Here is a 17,215-nt window from a genome sequence, read left to right as displayed (position 1 = left end):
GCACTGCCAGGGAGTCAACCCCCAGGAGCAGCCCTCAACCAATGATGAATGGGTGTTGGCTAATATGCCAGCTTCCTCGCCCTTGAAAGGTACAACCGAGACCTGTTCTACCAACTCTCCCAGAGGCCCCCAGCAGGATTGAGCCCCTGTTGCCCACAGTATAGACCTACTCACTCCTGCACCCTGCACAGGCTGCCTTCCCTCCCTGTCCTCTACCAGTGCTTCCTGGGGCCACCTCCCCAATAAACTACTTGCTTTCACCTCCTTGTCTTAGTTTCTGGGTCTGGGGAATCCCAGCCTAAGACAGGACTGTTGCTAGAAGACAGATTGGATGTTGGCCAGGCAAAGAAAATCAATATCACGATGACAAATGAAAAAGAAATTAGAGGCCCGACGCGGTGGCTCAAGCCTGTAATCCCAGCACTTTGGGAGGCCGAGACGGGTGGATCACGAGGTCAGGAGATCGAGACCATCCTGGCTAACACGGTGAAACCCTGTCTCTGCTAAAAAAATACAAAAAAAACTAGCGGGGCGTGGTGGCGGCTACTTGGGAGGCTGAGGCAGGAGAATGGCGTAAACCCGGGAGGCGGAGCTTGCAGTGAGCTGAGATCCGGCCACTGCACTCCAGCCTGGGCGACAGAGCGAGACTCCATCTCAAAAAAAAAAAAAAAAAAAAAAAAAAAAGAAATTAGAGGCTCACGCCTGTAATCCCAGCACTTTGGGAGGCCCAGGCGGGTGGATCACTTGAGGCCAAGAGTTCGAGACCAGCCTGGCCAAAGTGGCGAAACCCCGCCTCAACTAAAAATACAAAAATTAGCCGGGCATGGTGGTGCATGCCTGAAATTCCAGCACTCGGGAGGCTGAGACATGAGAAACGCTTGAACCCAGGAGGCGGAGCTTGCAGTGAGCCGAGGTTGCACCATTGCACTCCAGCCTGGGGGACAGAGTGAGACTCTAAAAAAAAAAAAAAATTCCAGGGGCCACAGGACTCACACCACTCAGCATGTTTGTCACCTGACCTGGGACCCCTCTAGCCTGCTGTGACAGGCCGTTTTCAGGTACTGCTGCCTCTGGGCCTGGATTCCACTGGATTCCAGTGCACAGTAATGTCTTTTTTCCAACTCAGCTGCCGGCACAACAGAGGACAGAGATGTTCCCTCAGAGGTCATGGTTCTCAGGCTAAGGGTCATTTCAGGATGGCCATCACGGCCATCATGGTGGCCATGGCCTCAGTCTGAGAGTGATCCCTGTAGATTCCAGGATCTGCAGCCAGGCTTGGGAGCTGCTCTTCAGAATACGCCTCAGTGACTAAGGTACCTGACTTTGCAGCTCCTCCTAAAGAGGCAGAGCCCGTTTCCCTTCCCCCTGAATCTGGGCTGGCCTGGTGACTTGTGCAAGTGCCCACTGGAGCTGCCAGATCTTTAAAGAGAAACCAGCAATCTGGAATTTTTGTTAATCTCTGGATGTTTTTTTTTTGAGATGGAGTCTCCCTCTGTCGCCCAGGCTGGAGTACGGTGGTGTGATCTTGGCTCACTGCAACCTCCACCTCCTGGGTTCAAGCAACTCTCCTGCCTCAGCCTCCTGAGTAACTGGGATTACAGGCTCCCACCACCAAGCCTCATTTTTGTATTTATAGTAGAGATGGGGTTTTGCCATGTTGGCCAGGCTGGTCTCGAACTCCCGACCCTCAGCTGATCCACCCGCCTCCGCCTCCCAAAGTGCTGAGATTACACGCGTGAGCCACTGCACCCGGCCCTTATTTATTTTTAAATCTCTTGACTTTTAAACATGGGTAACGAATTTGAATTCTATAAAAATACTGTGAGGAAAAACTAAGCCCTGGTCATTCAAAGTATGGTCGGGGGCTGGGCGCAGTGGCTCGAACCTGTCATCTCAGCACTTTGGGAGGAAAAGGAAGGAGGTTCACTTGAGGCCAGGAGCCTGGGCAACACAGTGAGACCTTCTCCGCAAAAGATTTTTAAAAATTAGCTGGGCGTGGTGGCATGTGCCTATAGTCCTAGCTACTTGAGGCTGAGGTGGGAGACTCACTTGAGCCCAGGAGGTCAAGGTTGCAGTGAGCCGAGATAGTGCCATTACACTCCAGCCAGGGCAACAGAGCGAGACCCCGTTTCTAAGAAAGACAAGAAGTGTGGTCTGCGGACCTGAAGCATCAGCATCGCCTGCAAGCTTGTTGGAAATGCAGAGTTGCTTGCCTCACCCCAGGCCCAAATCTGCATTTTAACAAGATCTCCTCGTGACCTGTGCATATTAAAGTTTGAAAAGCAGTGGATTAAACAAGCAGGGAACGGGACTTGGCTCCGGGACACCGCTGTGACCTGTTTCGGGATAAGCTACACCTGCTAAGCCCTAGCGCGCCCTGAAGTCCATGATTCAGAATCCAGACACCACCTGGTGGCTCCTTTTATTATATCAATTTATTCAAGTGATTAAAAAAACTTTTGGCAGCAGGATGACAAAATAGGTCTGTAAACATGATTTCATCCCCCGCCCTTCTTCCAAGCAGTTTCCTATGACAGGAAATCGAATTCTAGTTGGCAAATCCTGTGATGAGGTCTGTACAAAAGGGGTGCTGTGTCACAGCGGGGAAGGCAGACTCGTCCGTTTAACCCGCCCCAGCCAGGGGTGCTGGCCGGGATGTGCTGTTTTGTCACGATATGGTCACCGGGCTTGGTTCATTGGCAGCCCCTTCCCCAGGAGGTGGGAGACTCTTTGGCAGTGCAGCAGCCCTCCCGGGGACACAGGCTTCTCGGCAGCAGACAGGCAGGCAGGAAGCAGGCGGCTGAGTCTTTCCAGGGAGCGTGGTATTGCTAGGGTCACAGGTGCCCTGGCGGGTGGCCAGGTGAGGGGCTGAGGCACAAGTGCTATCAGGAACTTGGCTGCCCCACAGGGGCTGAGGACACCCAGATGGTCCACGCCAGTGGCCTTGAAATTTCCCCTGCAGAAGCCAGACGACGGGGAAACAAGCTTTCGGGACGTGCCACCCGGGGCAGCTGGAGGCTTCAGTCCTTGAAGGGGTTGTGGGCGCCCCCTGGCTGCTCCTTCTCTACGGCCAGAAGCTCCCCGTTCATCTCCTGCAGCGGGTGGTATGCATAGTCCCCACGCAGGCGCCGGTTCCTCTCTGCTCTGGACAGGAGCAAGGACAGGTTCGTGGCGAGGCTGAGCAGCAGGAGGAAGGCCAGCGCCAGGGTGAGGGCTAGCCAGGTGGTCCTGCAGACAGGAGAGAAGCCCCAAGTGGGGGACTGCTGGGTGGACTCGGGGCTGCGGGAGCACTGGAGGGGCTTCCTTTACCCAGTAGAGACAGCACTCAATCAGGTGCCTCCAGGGACCACGCAGGGAATGTTTTGAGCAAAATGGACTAGGTGGGGATGGGGCAACATTTAAGACATGTGTAGGGAACAGCAGAGGCAGTCATGACATGCAGTGCAGGTCCATGCTACCCCACCTCCTGATTTTTTTTTGAGGTGGAGTCTCATTCTGTCGCCCAGGCTGGAGCGCAGTGGTGCGATCTCGGCTCACTGCAAGCTCCACCTCCTGGGTTCAAACGATTCCCCGGCCTCAGCCTCCCGAGCAGCTAGGACTACAGGCTCGAATGACCATGCCCGGCTAATTTTCATATTTTCAGTAGAGACCAGGTTTCACCATGTTGGCCAGGCTGGTCTTGAACTCCTGACCTCAAGTGATCTACCCGCCTCGGCCTCCCAAAGTGCTAGGATTACAGGTGTGAGCCACTACGCCTGGCCTCATATTTTAAGAGAAGCCACTAAAAAAGTTTTTAAGGCTGGGCATGGTGCTCACGCCTGCAATCCCAGCACTTTGGGAGGCTGAGATGGGTGGATCACTTGAGGTCAGGAGTCCAAGACCAGCCTGGCCAACATGGTGAAATCCCGTCTCTACTAAAAATATGAAAATTAGCTGGGCACCTGTAATTCCAGCTACTCAGGAGACTGAGGCAGAAGAATCGCCTGAACCCAGGAGGCGGAGGTTGTGGTGAGCTGAGATCACACCACTGCACTCCAGCCTGGGTAACAGAGTGAGACTTTATCTCCAAAAAAAAAAAAGTTTAAAAACGTGAATGTTACTGCTTTTCAGATGCTGCTAATATATTTTAAATTTTTAAAAATTGTGTAAGCCAAATAAAACACAACTGGAGGCTGGGCATGGGGGCTGGGAGGCCAAGGTGAGAGGATCACTTGAGCCCCGGACTGTAGACCTCGTCTGTGCAACACAGTGAGATCCTATCTCTAAAAAAACAGTAAAAAATAAAATTAGCTGGGTGTGGGGGTATGTGCCTGTTGTCCTAGCTACTTGGGAAGCTGAGGCGGGAGGATCGCAGTGAGCTGACTGCACCACGGCACTTCCGCCTGGGTGACAGAATGAGGAAATCCCCTGCCCCCACCCTGGGATCTCATCTAGCCCAGTTTGCATTCTGAGCTCCGAGGCGGATGCTGACAATAGAGGCTGGGCACTCAGAGGCCCTGGGCTCTGCTCCAGGGTCCCCAGAGCAGACAGTGGGGAGAGCTGGTTCCCCTTCCTCTAAGGCAGGGAGCTGGCAGGGGACAAGGGTGGAGATGGACCACACAGGGGAAGGGTGCGGGAGAGAAGGGGGATTCCTCCCACCTTGGCCCCACCTCCCACAGAAGCACCTACCTGGTGAAAAAGGAGAGTTCTCCCGCCCTCAGGGTGGCTTCAGATGGCTGGAGACACTGCTTTACTGTAACATACCAGAGACAGGCTGAAGGGGCCGGAGCAGGAGCGTCTGCCCATACCCCCTCCCCTTGGAGGGGCAGGTACCTCCGGAGACGCTGCAGTTGGCAGTCTTGGGGTCACAGGGACAATGGTGCTCACACTCACAAGGCCTCTGGCAGCCCGGCCCGTGCCAGCCAAGTGGACACTCTATGGAAAGGAGATGGGAGAAGGGAGGAGAGAGGACAGAGGTTGGGGCCTCCAATGTCAGAGCCTTTCTTCACAGGACAGGATACCTGCCCTGCCCCCTATGTACAGAGCTGGGCTAAAGGCGAAGCACCCCTGCCCGCCCTGGGCTAGTCCCTGAATGTGACCTTATTTGAAAGCAGAATCTCTGCAGAGGTACTTCAGTTAGGATCTCAAGAGGAGATCATCCCGGCTTTAAGCTGGGCACTGGAGCCAGAGCCCAGGATCCTTGTTTTAGCCGAGCCCTTTGTGGAATGGGCTGCAGCAGCCACAGGGAATCATGCAGTGATTTGCAGGTGAGGCAGGGGCAGAAGACAAGAGGCAAGCTGTTCTCAGACCAGAAGGTGGGGACAGAGGCAGCAGAGGAGCAGTGGGGGCTGTTGGGGCCACTGTCTCCCCACCCGCCAGTGGCATGGCAGCTCCTACCTTCACTGCAGTTGGACCCGGTCCAGCCGGCATCACAGCGGCAGCCAGCTGCCGAGATAAGACCGGGGAGGCCAGGTGAGGGCCCAGGGCAAGGCAGGGGCGGGCAGAGACCCCTCCCCAGAACCCCCACTCACTCTCTGTGCACAGCCCGTGCTGGCTGCAGTTAGAGGGGCCACAATCCAGCTCGCCGCAGCTGGGACCCCGCCAGAAGTGCCCGGTGCACTGGCAGTGCCCATCCACGCAGGTCCCATGGCCGTGGCAGTCAGGTGGCTGGCAGCGGGGTTCGTGCACACACACCACGGTGGACACTTGGCGGGGACAACGCCACATGTTGTCCTGGCTGTAGAGGGATGTGATGTGTGAGGAGAGGCCACGCCCAGACGGCCCTTCAACTCCCTCCAGGGCAGCCCCCACCGCCCCTCTCTCCATTCTCGTCTGTCTGCCTCCCTACCTATGAGATGGGGTCTATCTATTTATTTCTGAGATGAGGTATTGCGATCCTTCCACCTGAACCTCCTGAGCAGCTGTAACCATAAGATGTGCACCATCACGCCCAGCTAATCTTTTTTATTCTTTGTAGAGATGGGGTCTCGCTATGTTGCCCAGGCTGGTCTTGAACTCTTGGGCTCAAGTGATCCTCCCACCTCGGCCTCCCAAAGCACTGGGATTCCAGGCGAGAGCCCCTGTGCCCGGCCCCTCTCCAGCCTTTTATAGGTTCCTCTGCTTCCTACAATCCCTCCCAGCCCTGGGCCTTTCACACATGGTGCCCTCTGCCCTGAAGGGTCTCCCACCCCCACCCCGCTACCACCTCCTTCAAGTCTCAGTTCTTACTCTGTTATCCTCAGGGAGGTCTTTGTTGGCCGACTGACCCCTGTTCCTAGGCCGGGGTAGTACTGGCATCCTGGGGGAGGGACTGTAGCAATTTCTGCTCAGTCTTGAATCCCCAGAGCCTGGCACACAGCAGGCACTCAATATTGGCTGAATGAGACAGGCTGGGGCAGACCTGGACGTCAGCCCTCATGATGGCGGCTTTCACGTGCTTACCAGTGATCTGACGGGTAACTGGCCAAGGTCCCATTGAGCACGAAGGTGGCAGAGCCACCCCCATCCAGGTTGATGGCGTTGACCACGTCCTGTTTCAGCAGGAACTCCGCCATTTCCCACAGGTTGATGCTGCGGCACAAAGTGGCACTGCTCAGGCTCAGCGCCCACCGTTTCCGATTTAACTGCTTTTCCTTCCGCGGTGCACAGCGGCACGCCCACGGTGCAGGCACCGTTCTAAGCGGCCCCCATCCTCAAGCATGTCTCGTCCTAGCCCCCAGAAGCTGTGAACATGTGAGATCACACCCATGCCTGCGCTGTTACATGGCATAGGCATCCTTAAGGGAGGGGAAACGGCCTGGAGGATCTGGGTGGGGCCAGTGGAATCACAGGAGCCGTTCAACACAGAGAACCTTCTCTGGCTGGTGGCAGAAAAGGAAGTGAGATTTGAAATATGAGGGGGATGAGAGGGTGGGCTGGACAACTGGGGGAGGGGACACATGTGGGAAGGAACCTGGGCAGCTTGACGGAGCTGAAGCCCCAGACTGCGGCCAGCAGGGAAACTAAGACCTGAGTCCCACAACTGAGGGGACGTGGATTCTGCCAATAACCTAAACAACAGGATTCTTTCCAGATCAGAGAGCCCTGCCTGACCAGCATCTTGGTTTTGTCCATGGGATACCCTGAACATAGAACATTCCAAGTCGACCAGCCTGGCCAACATGATAAAATCCTGTGTCTACTAAAAATATAAAAATTAGCCAGGTGCGGTGACTCACGTCTGCAATTCCAGCACTTTGGAAGGCTGAAGTAGATGGATCACCTTAGGTCAGGAGTTCGAGACCAGCCTGGCCAACATGATGAAACCCCCATCTCTACTGAAAATATAAAAATTAGCCGGGCGTGGTGGTGGGTGCCTGTAATCCCAGCTACTCGGGAGGCTGAGGTGGGAGGATCACCTGAACCCGAGAGGTAGAGGTTGCAGTGAGCTGAGACTGCACCACTGCACTCCAGCCTGGGCGACGGAGTAAGACCCTGCCTCAAAGAAACAAACAAAAGAACATTCCCTGTTGAGTGTTGCTAAATTTGTGCTAGTTACGCAGCCAGAGCAAACCAATACTCTCTCTTTATAGAGGATAGAAATGCAGCTCAGGGAGGCTGAGTGACTTGTCTACGGCATAGGATGGCTGAGCTGGGATTGGAACCAAGGTCTTCTCCCTGCTAACTTTGTGACCATTTCCTTGTATCCTAACTAGGGTTCAGGAAAGGTGAGGCCTAAAGCTGGAGATGATGACTTCTTGGAATCAGGAAAGATCTCAGGACCCTCATCCTGTGGGAGGGTAGGCAGGGGGGCCCTGGAAGGGGGAGTCAGATAGGTGTGAACATCCCAGAAAGCAGGTAGAGTCAGAGGGTGGCTGTCATTGGGTCAACGTTCCTCCCAGCAGGACTGAGCCCCAGCCAGGGGGCCTCAGCGCCCAGGACTCACCCACGCTGCTCCGTTTGGCCGTCCGCATGAAAGAGCACCAGCTGCCCTTTCCGGTCGTGGCCAATGGCTGTCCTGGCTGATATCACATTCACAAATTTGCTAAAGGAACCTGAAGGAGAAGCAGCCTGGCTGATCACCGGCCCCTTGGGAGGCCTCCTGCTTCTTGCCTAACTCCACTTCCCACTGGTCTGAGCTACCCGCCACTTTCCTGGGAAGCACAGCAGCCTCCTGGCTCATCTCCCTGCCTCCCCCTCTGCATATCCCAGTCTCCCCAGGACAGCCGGGGGGCTCTTCTTGCAGGTAAACCAAGCTATGCCAGCCTCCAGTTGAAGACCCTCTAATGCTTTCCCCTGTTCTTTTATTTATTTTTATTTATTTATTTATTTTTTGAGACCAAGTCTCGCTCTGTCGCCCAGGCTGGAGTGCAGTGTCTGGATCTCAGCTCACTGCAAGCTCCGCCTTCCGGGTTCACACCATTCTCCTGCCTCAGCCTCCCGAGTAGCTGGGACTACAGGCGCCCGCCACCTCGCCCGGCTAGTGTTTTGTATTTTTAGTAGAGACGGGGTTTCACCGTGTTAGCCAGGATGGTCTTGATCTCCTGACCTCGTGATCCGCCCATCTTGGCCTCCCAAAGTGCTGGGATTACAGGCTTGAGCCACCGCACCCGGCCATGGTTTCCCCTGTTCTTAGAACAAGATCCAAAAGGCCAGCATGCCCTCCCCAGCCTCTTCCTCCTCCTGCCTCAGCTCCTGGGTGTCCCCTCACCACCCTGCAGCCACTTTGCACTTCCTGTTCCCTCTGGCTGAGAACTGTGCTTTTCTCTAGCTTGCTCCTTCGTCAGATCACCTCGTTAGTGAGGCCTTCCTTGACAGCCCACTCTTTTTTTTTTTTTTTTTTTTTTGAGACAAAGAGTCTCACTGCCTTGCCCAGGCTGGAGTGCAGTGGCGGGATCTCGGCTCTCTGCAACCTCCGCCTCCCAGGTTCAAGCAATTCTCTTGCTTCAGCCTCCCAAGTAGCTGGCACACACCACCATGCCTGGCTAATTTTTGTGTTTTTTTTTGTAGAGATAGGTCTCACTACGTTGCCCAGGCAGGTCTTGAACTCCTGGGCTCAAGCAATCCTCCTGCCTTGGCCTCCCAAAGTGCTGGGATTACAGGTGTTAGCCACCACACCTAGCTTACTGCCCACTCTATAAAAACAGCCCATGCCCACATCAGGGCCATGGTATCCTGTCCCCACCCCAGTACTCCGCATCCCAGTGGTTCTCAACCTTGAGTGTTGGTCAGAACCAGTACGGAGGCTGTTAAAACACAGACGCTTGGGCCGCCTCTGACTCTGCAGGTCTGAGGTGGGTGGGGCTTTGGAACGAGCTCCTGGGCCACGCCGATGTTGCAGGTCCATGAAGATTTTTTTCTCTTCACTATTCTCTTCCTGTACCCATGGCTCTTGTCCCCATCTCTCCCCTTTCCCCCAACTTTATTTTTGTTTCTGAGCACTTACCAATTCTTTTCAGCACATTCTATAACTATTTTCTGTCTCATATATTGAATATAAGCCTATTTTCATCCCCATGAATCCCCAGTACCCAGAGTAGTGCTGGGCACAAAGTAGCTGCTCAATACTTGAAAGACTTAAGAACAGCTCCGCCCAGCCCACTGGTCCTGGTTTTCAAGACGGCTGTTGTCAACAGCCTCCCCATCCAACCTGTCTCCTGGGTCTCGTCGCACTCTGTGGCTTGGCTCTCGTTGATGTAGATGCTTCCATTACGAATCAGCCACACGACCCCACTCAGCAGTTGCACAAATGGGTTCTCAGTGTCCAGCACCTCCTCCTCAGACAGGTACCTGGATTCGGGGAAGGTGGGAAGCTCACTCACCAGCAGGAGCAACTGCAGAGAGTCAGGCTGTTTCTCCCTGGCTGCCCCAACCTGGCTGCTAGATTCCCCCTCCTGCCCCAGGAACCTGCTGGGACCTGAGTGTAGCTGAGACAACTTAACGGCCCTAGGAAATCTCCCTGTTGTCAGAGCTGAAGCCAGACAGGGTTCTAACAATAGGATCCCCATGCGCCTTTGCAAACAGTCTAAGTTTCATTTAATAGAAATGACCATCCGCCAACAGATCTCAAATCCATCCATGGCCCTCAATCTCCAGGCCATACCCAGCCCAACTATCACCTGATCCCTGTTATGGCCTCTTCATTGGGTTCCTCGTTTCGCCACTGATTTCTCTCACCTGGTCCTACTCAGGATCAGAACAAGCTTTAACATCACCAAATAACTTCTTTGTTTTTTGTTTTTTTTTGAGACTCAATTTTAAATAATTCAAACCATCAGTCTTCGCAGGGCGTGGTGGCTCACACCTGTCATCCCAGCACTTTGGGAGGCCGAGGCAGGCGGATCACTTGAGGTCAGGAGTTCGAGACCAGCCCCGCCAATAAGGTGAAACCCCCGTCTCTACTAAAAATACAAAAATTAGCTGGGCGTGGTGGTACACGCCTATAGTCCCAGCTATTCCAGAGGCGGAGGCAGAAGAATCGCTTGAACCCAGGAGGCGGAGGTTGCAGTCAGCCAAGATGGTGCCACTGCACTCCAGCCTGGGCGACAGAGCAAGACTGTCTCAAAAGAAAAAAAAAACCCACAAAATAATCAGTCTTGATGAGTTGATGTTTCTGACACCCCACTCCTTTTTCAGTCCCTCTCACACACAAGCCCCCCTGAGCCTCCGACCTTTGTGCTCGGGGTTCCTTTGGACTGAAATGCTCTTCCTCCCTTCCTCCAGTTCTGTCTTTGGCTTAGTGAGTAATCTTCAAGTTTCAACTCAAAGGTCACCTTGGAGAGGCCTGTTCCAGATCACCCTCCCTAAAATCAACACTGTATTTACAACCGGTTCACCCCGTTGGTTGCTTTGCTGCACACACAGCAATCAGAATGTATGTTAGCTATTTACCCGGCTTTTGTTGATTTTTCTAGTAATGGGGGAGGTGTGTTAAGGCAAAGACTGTGTCGTTCACGGTTATCTCACCAGGGCGCAGCACATTGCCTGATACAAGCAAGTGCTCAATGATACTAAATGATGAATAAACTCTGCAAGGAAGCGATTCCTATGCCCATTCTGCAGATGAGGAAACAGAGGCTCAGCTTGGTTAAATGACTTGAACACGGAGGCACGGCTACAACCCAAATCTCAGCCCCTCTGCCCTCGACAGCACGGAGCTCCCTGCCTCCTCACCCGATGACCAGGGTCCCGTCGCGGCGGATCCCGAACTGCGCGTTCTGCAGCCCCCCGGAGCTGCTCACCCGCCGCTCGTCGCTCACCACGTTCCCCAGGCACTCGCCCGTGTTCATGCGGAAGAAGCCGCCGTTCTGGGCGACGCGGCAGCCGGCCGCCCGCGCCGTCTCCTCCACGGTGGCGCGTCGTCTCGCCGCGCAGCCGCCGGGCCCACCGGGCTCCAGCACCGAGAAGGTGAGCAGGGGCGCAACGGCCCGCGTCAGGTGGCCGGTCACCGCGCGGTCCCTGAAGTGCGACACGAAGGTGCGCACGGCCAGACCGCGTGCGCCGGGGGTCGCGGGGGGCGGAGGCCAACTCTCGTGCTCGCGGCGGCCGGCGCGCACCCGTGTGCAGTCCCGGGGGAGGCGCGCGCGCGCGCGTGGATAGGGCAGTAGCAGGTCGTCGTCGCGGGAGGCCCTGCGGGGACGGGCGGCCGTGAGTTTGGGGGGCTGTCCTCGTGAGCTCCGAGGACAGGGGGCCCCCGAACCAGGCTCGCCCCGGGAGCTGCACTCACCCCGAGTCGAGGCCGCCGGACGCTTCCCAGAGGAAGCCGAGTAGCGCAAGCCGGAGGAGAAGCCAACGACCCGTGGAGGCCGCCATGTTGGACCGGGGCCTCCGGTCACGTGGGCTGGCCTCACGTGACTCAAGTCCCGGGCTGGCTGCTTTTAGCTTGAACTAAATTACCTGTGCTCTTCCGGGGGGTCGGCCGGTGCTAGTGATGGTAACTTTTTATCTCTATGTTATCTCGAATCTACAGGAAGTTACTAGGGGAGCATAAAGAACTCTTGTGGAACTTTTATTCTTGTTTAGCAGTTGTTTAGGCTTGCCTGATTTACGCAATCGTTTGTACTTCGTTTTTTTTTTCCTGAACCAATTGCAACCAAGTTGCAGACATCATAATTCTTTACCCCATACTTCACTATGCATCTCCTAAGAACAAGGGCTTTTTTTTAACCCCAGGGCAAATCTCATTAGGACAACCCCCACTGACACAGTTCTGTGATCTTATCCACAGCTAACCTTCAATTGTCCCTCTAATGTCTTTTTTGTTTTCTTCTTTATTTGTTTCCTTTTTGGCTGCCCCTGACCCTGTAATCCAGGAGTTGCTTTTAGTTGTCATGTCACTTTGATCTCTTAATCTGGAAGGCTCCTCAGCCTTTTGTCTTTTGCGACCTTGGCATTTTTGAAGACAGCCCAGCTACATAATTTGTGTGACTCAGTGCAAAATGAAAACGTGGGGACACTTGCTAAAAAAATCCAGAAAACTATTAAGAATTTCAAGATGGTCAGAGCAAATGGTTACAGCAAGCCAGGGACCTTGTGAGTGAGGCCATGAAGCTGACCCTGAGTATAGAAGCCAGTTTAGGCCGGGCGCGGTGGCTCACGCCTGTAATCCCAGCACTTTGGGAGGCCGAGACGGGCGGATCACTAGGTCAGGAGATCGAGACCATCCTGGCTAACACGGTGAAACCCCGTCTCTACTAAAAAATACAAAAAACTAGCCGGGCGAGGTGGCGGGCGCCTGTAGTCCCAGCTACTCGGGAGCTTGAGGCAGGAGAATGGCGTAAACGCAGGAGGCAGAGCTTGCAGTGAGTGGAGATCACACCACTGCACTCCAGCCTGGGCGACAGAGCGAGACTTCGTCTCAAAAAAAAAAAGAAAAAAGCCAGTTTATTTTGTAACATGTGCTTCAAGCTCCCTTTGAGAGGATTCGTATCTTCAGGCCTCTTGTCCCAGTACAGTGTCCAGGGTTGGGTGGTGTCTTGGTGCCAGTGCAGTGCATGGGCCACTCCAGGAGCTACAGCAAGTCTAGTTGGCTTGATACTGTTGCAGTCTTGCCAATGCACCTTAATGTAGCAGTTTCTACTTGTCTGAACTAGTACCAGGGGTTCTTTGTCCTACCTCCAAGAAAACTAAGGAGTGTGGACACAAGGGTGGGGTTGGAGTGAACGTTTAATAAGGGAAAGAAGAAAGCTCTCCACAGTGGAGAGGGGAGTCCGAGGGGATTGCTGGGTTACAGCTGAATGCGAAAAGCTTTTTTTTTTTTTTTTTTTTTTTTTTAAAAGACAGGGTTTTGCTCTTGTCGCCCAGGCTGGAGTGCAGTGGTGCGATCTTGGCTCACTGCAGCCTCCACAACCTCCACCTCTTTGGTTCAAACGATTCTCCTGCCTCAGCCTCTCGAGTAGCTGGGATTACAGACATGCGCCACCACGCCCAGCTGATTTTTGCATTTTGGGTAGAGACGAAGTTTTACCACGTTGGCCAGGCTGGTCTCAAACTCCTGACCTCAGGTGATCCGCCTCCCTTGGCCTCCCAAAGTGCCGGGATTACAAGCATGAGCCACTGTGCCTGGCCGCAAAAAACTTCTATAAGACACTGCTCTCCTCCCGGTAAAACTTAGTAACTTTTTTTTTGTTTTTTGTTTTTTTTTTTTTGTTTTTTTTGAGACAGAGTCTTGCTCTGTGCCCCAGGCTGGAGTGCAGTGGCGTGATCTCGGCTCACTGTAAGCTCAGCCCCCCAGGTTCACGCCATTCTCCTGCCTCAGGCTCCCGAGTTGCTGGGACTACAGGCGCCCGCCACCACGCCCGGCTAATTTCCTTGTATTTTCAGTAGAGACGGAGTTTCACCGTGTTAACCAGGATGGTCTCGATCTCCTGACCTCGTGATCCGCCCGCCTCAGCCTCCCAAAGTGCTGGGATTACAGGCTTGAGCTACCGCGCCTGGCCAAACTCAGTAACTTCTTATCAGTAAAGCTGCCTGTGCAACTCCCCTTATCTTATGCAGCTGTGGGTGTGTCTCGAGGCAAGTGCAAATTGCTGCTTCTCTTGTGTAACTGTGGGTTTGTTTTAGATAAGGCCCCTTCCTCCCCGTGCCAGTTTCCGTGGAGCCCACCGTGTATATGCCTGAAAAGGGGAGGCAACTTTTTCCCGGGAGCCTGCTGAGGATACAAAGAACAGAGGACTTTCGCGCTGGCCCCTGTTTGCTTCTCTGTGTGCAGGTCCAGCTTGAGTTTTTTCCCAGATTGTTTTATTTTTGCCAGTTGCTGTGACTTTTCAGGCAGGCCACTTCGGAGGTGGGAATTTTCCCCAACAGATTTTTCTTTTCCTTCTCCCTCACTACCACAGGTATGGGGGGACACAGGTATAGGGGCCAGGCCAGCCCCTTTTCATCCACAGTCAGCACTTCTGTGCTTGATCTCAGGCCCCTCTTCGAGCCACTGCTCCTTTGAGCCAGTGGACGGTGAGGGTTACTGAATTCAGAGTGTCCCCCACAAACTCATGTCCTTACCAGAACCTCAGAATGTGAACGTATTTGGAAATTGGGTCTTTGCAGATGTAATTAGTTAAGATGAGGTCATACTGGAGTAGGGTGGGCCCTGAATCCAATCTGACTGGTGTTCTTGTAAAAGACACAAATAGACATGGAGGAAGGTCATATGAACACAGGCAGAGATTGGAGTGATGCAGTCATAAGTCAAAGAATGCAAAGATTGCTAACAGCCACCAAGAGCTAGGAGAGAGGCGTGGGACAGACTCTTGAACTTTGACAGAGAACATGGTCATACTGATGCTGTGCTTTTGGAAACTAATACAATTCAGGGACCTCAAAGGGGTCCCAGGAGCAGCTCTGACGCTCCTAGTTCACTTTCTTTAACCACGTACAAAATGATTGCTCCTCCCAGAGGCTTAAATGACCTGGCCTGACGCAAATATACTGATGTGAAGGGAGTATATCTTTCTGATCTTTACATTGGGCCGCTAAAAATAACCAGGAGAGGAACCCAGGCCTGACGCCTACTCCCTGCCTCTGGAAGTGCTCTTTTTTCTGCCTCAGTTAGGAGTTGCAGGAACAGGCAGTCTTTGGCAAGTTCTGACTTTCGTTTTCTCCCTCCTTTGAGGCTTGCGACTCCTTTGCCAAGTTTTTCTAAGCACATAATGGGTGCCACAGAAATTCTGTATTTGAACAGAGCAGCCCATATCCACAGTTCTCGCCACAGCTGCTAACAAAGCCAAGGGTTTTCTTTTTTTGTTTTTCAGCCTGGAATACTTTTGTCCCCTCTTAGCATCCTCATCTGAGTTCCACCATCATTTGTGTGTTCAACAGGCTGAGCACCTCGTATATGCTCCATTGCTGATGATCCCTGCCTTCATGGAGCTTAGATTTTCAGGGGGAAACAGACATGAAACAGTTATGTGATGAATGCGAGAAGCAAAGGGCGGGACTCCGAGTGAAGGATGTTGCAGGTGTGGCAGGGAAGCCTCTCCAAGCCCATTTAGACTGATTTGAAGGGAAGAAAAGAAGGTGCAGCTGTGGGCACATCAGGGCCAGAGCCTGAGGTAGGAAACAGCTTGGCAGGTGCAGCAGGAAGATCCACGTGGTGGGAGAGGAGGGCCATGGGGGAGGGGGTGGAGGTGGTGAGCAGGGTTGAGGTGGGAGGGCCAGGCCAAGGCCAGATCCTACATGCAGGGATCCAGGGAAATGGGTGTGGATTTCAGCCAAAGTGAAATAGTAAGCCATTGGAAGGTTTTTAAAAAACTTTATTAATATATAATTTACATACTGTAAAATTCTCCTGCTTTAAGTGTACAATGCAATGATTTTTAGTGAATATACATCGATATTCCAGCATCACCATTATCCAGTTTTAGGATTTTTTTTTAATCACCCAAAAAAGTTCTGTCATGTAGTTCTATTATTTAGAGACAGGATCTCGTTCTCTTGCCCAGGCTGGAGTACAGTGGTGCAATCATGGCTCACTGCAGCCTCGACTTCTTCGGCTCAAGCAATCCTCCTGCCTCAGCCTCCTGAGTAGCTGGGACTACAGCTGTGCGCCACTACGCTCAGCTAATGTTTGTATTTTAGTAGAGATGGGGTCTCACCATATTGGTTGGCCAGGATGGTCTCGATCTCTTGACCTCGTGATCCGCCTGCCTTGGCCTCCCAAAGTGCTGGGATTACAGGCGTGAGCCACTGCACCCGGCCAGCCTCAGGGAATCTTAAGGGACAAATCAAATTTAACCAGATTTGGGGTGGGGGCAGATTCGCAATTGCAAAAATGTGGAGCCAGCCCAAATACCCATCAATCAACGAGTGGATAAACATCATATATATATGATGGAATACTACTCAGTCATAAAAAGAAATGAATTAATGGCATTCGCAACCACCTGGATGGGATTGGAGACTATTATTCTAAGTGAAGTAACTCAGGAATGGAAGACCAAACATCGTATGTTCTCACTTATAAATGGGAGCCAAACTATGAGGATGCAAAGGCATAAGAATGATACAATGGGGCCAGGTGCTGTTTCTCACACTTCTGTAACCCAGCATTTTGGGAAGCTGAGGTTGGTGGATAACCTGAAGTCAGGAGTTCGAGACTGGTTTGGCAAACGCCGTGTCTATTAAAAATACAAAAATTAGGCTGGGCGCGGTGGCAGGCGCCTGTAATCCTAGCTCTTTGGGAGGCTCAGTCGGGTGGATTGCCTGAGTTCAGGAGTTCGAGGCTAGTCTGGGCAATACAGTGAAACCCCGTCTCTACTAAAGCACAAAAAATTAGCTAGGTGTGGCGGTGTGCACCTGTAGTTACAGCTACTCGGGAGGCTGAGGCAGGAGAATTGCCTGAACCCAGGAGGTGGAGGTTTCAGTGAGCCCAGATCACACCACTGCACTCCAGCCTGGGGACAGAGCAAGACTCTGTCTCAAACAAACAACAAACAAACAAACCCCAAAATTAGCCAGGCGTGGTGGTGCGTGCCTGTAATCCCCAGGTACTCAGGAGGCCTCAGCACAAGAATCACTTGAACCCAGGAGGCAGAGGTTGCAGTGAGCCGAGATCGCCTGCTACTGCACTCTGGCCTCAAAAAAAAAAAAAAAAAGAAAAAAAGTTACAATGAAATTTGGGGGACTCAGGTGGGAAAGAGTGAGAAGGAGGTGAGGGATAAAAGACTACAAATTGGTTTCAGCCTATACTGCTCAGGTGATGGGTGTACCAAAATCTCTCAAATCACCACTCATGTAACCAAATACCACCTGTTTTCCAAAA

At 53.1% G+C, this 17,215-nt stretch overlaps 1 protein-coding gene across 1 annotated transcript; it reads right to left on the bottom strand.

The window, feature by feature from the left end:
• Positions 1-2,416: 2,416 nt before the first annotated feature.
• Positions 2,417-11,790, bottom strand: NAGPA (N-acetylglucosamine-1-phosphodiester alpha-N-acetylglucosaminidase). Its single transcript, XM_050774352.1, has 10 exons — positions 11,684-11,790; positions 11,131-11,586; positions 9,608-9,747; positions 7,904-8,012; positions 6,421-6,549; positions 5,511-5,716; positions 5,377-5,424; positions 4,813-4,914; positions 4,669-4,732; positions 2,417-3,228 (listed from the first exon to the last, which is right to left on the bottom strand). Exons 1-10 carry the CDS (start codon positions 11,767-11,769, stop codon positions 3,021-3,023), a joined length of 1,548 nt encoding a protein of 515 aa, XP_050630309.1. The 5' UTR covers positions 11,770-11,790; the 3' UTR covers positions 2,417-3,020.
• Between the last annotated feature and the right edge of the window lie 5,425 nt (positions 11,791-17,215).

The sequence above is a fragment of the Macaca thibetana genome, chromosome 20 (genome assembly GCF_024542745.1).
Source record: "Macaca thibetana thibetana isolate TM-01 chromosome 20, ASM2454274v1, whole genome shotgun sequence".
NCBI lineage: Eukaryota > Metazoa > Chordata > Mammalia > Primates > Cercopithecidae > Macaca > Macaca thibetana.
Note: the sequence above shows the minus strand (reverse complement) of the source record. Positions and strands in the feature narration are given on the sequence as shown.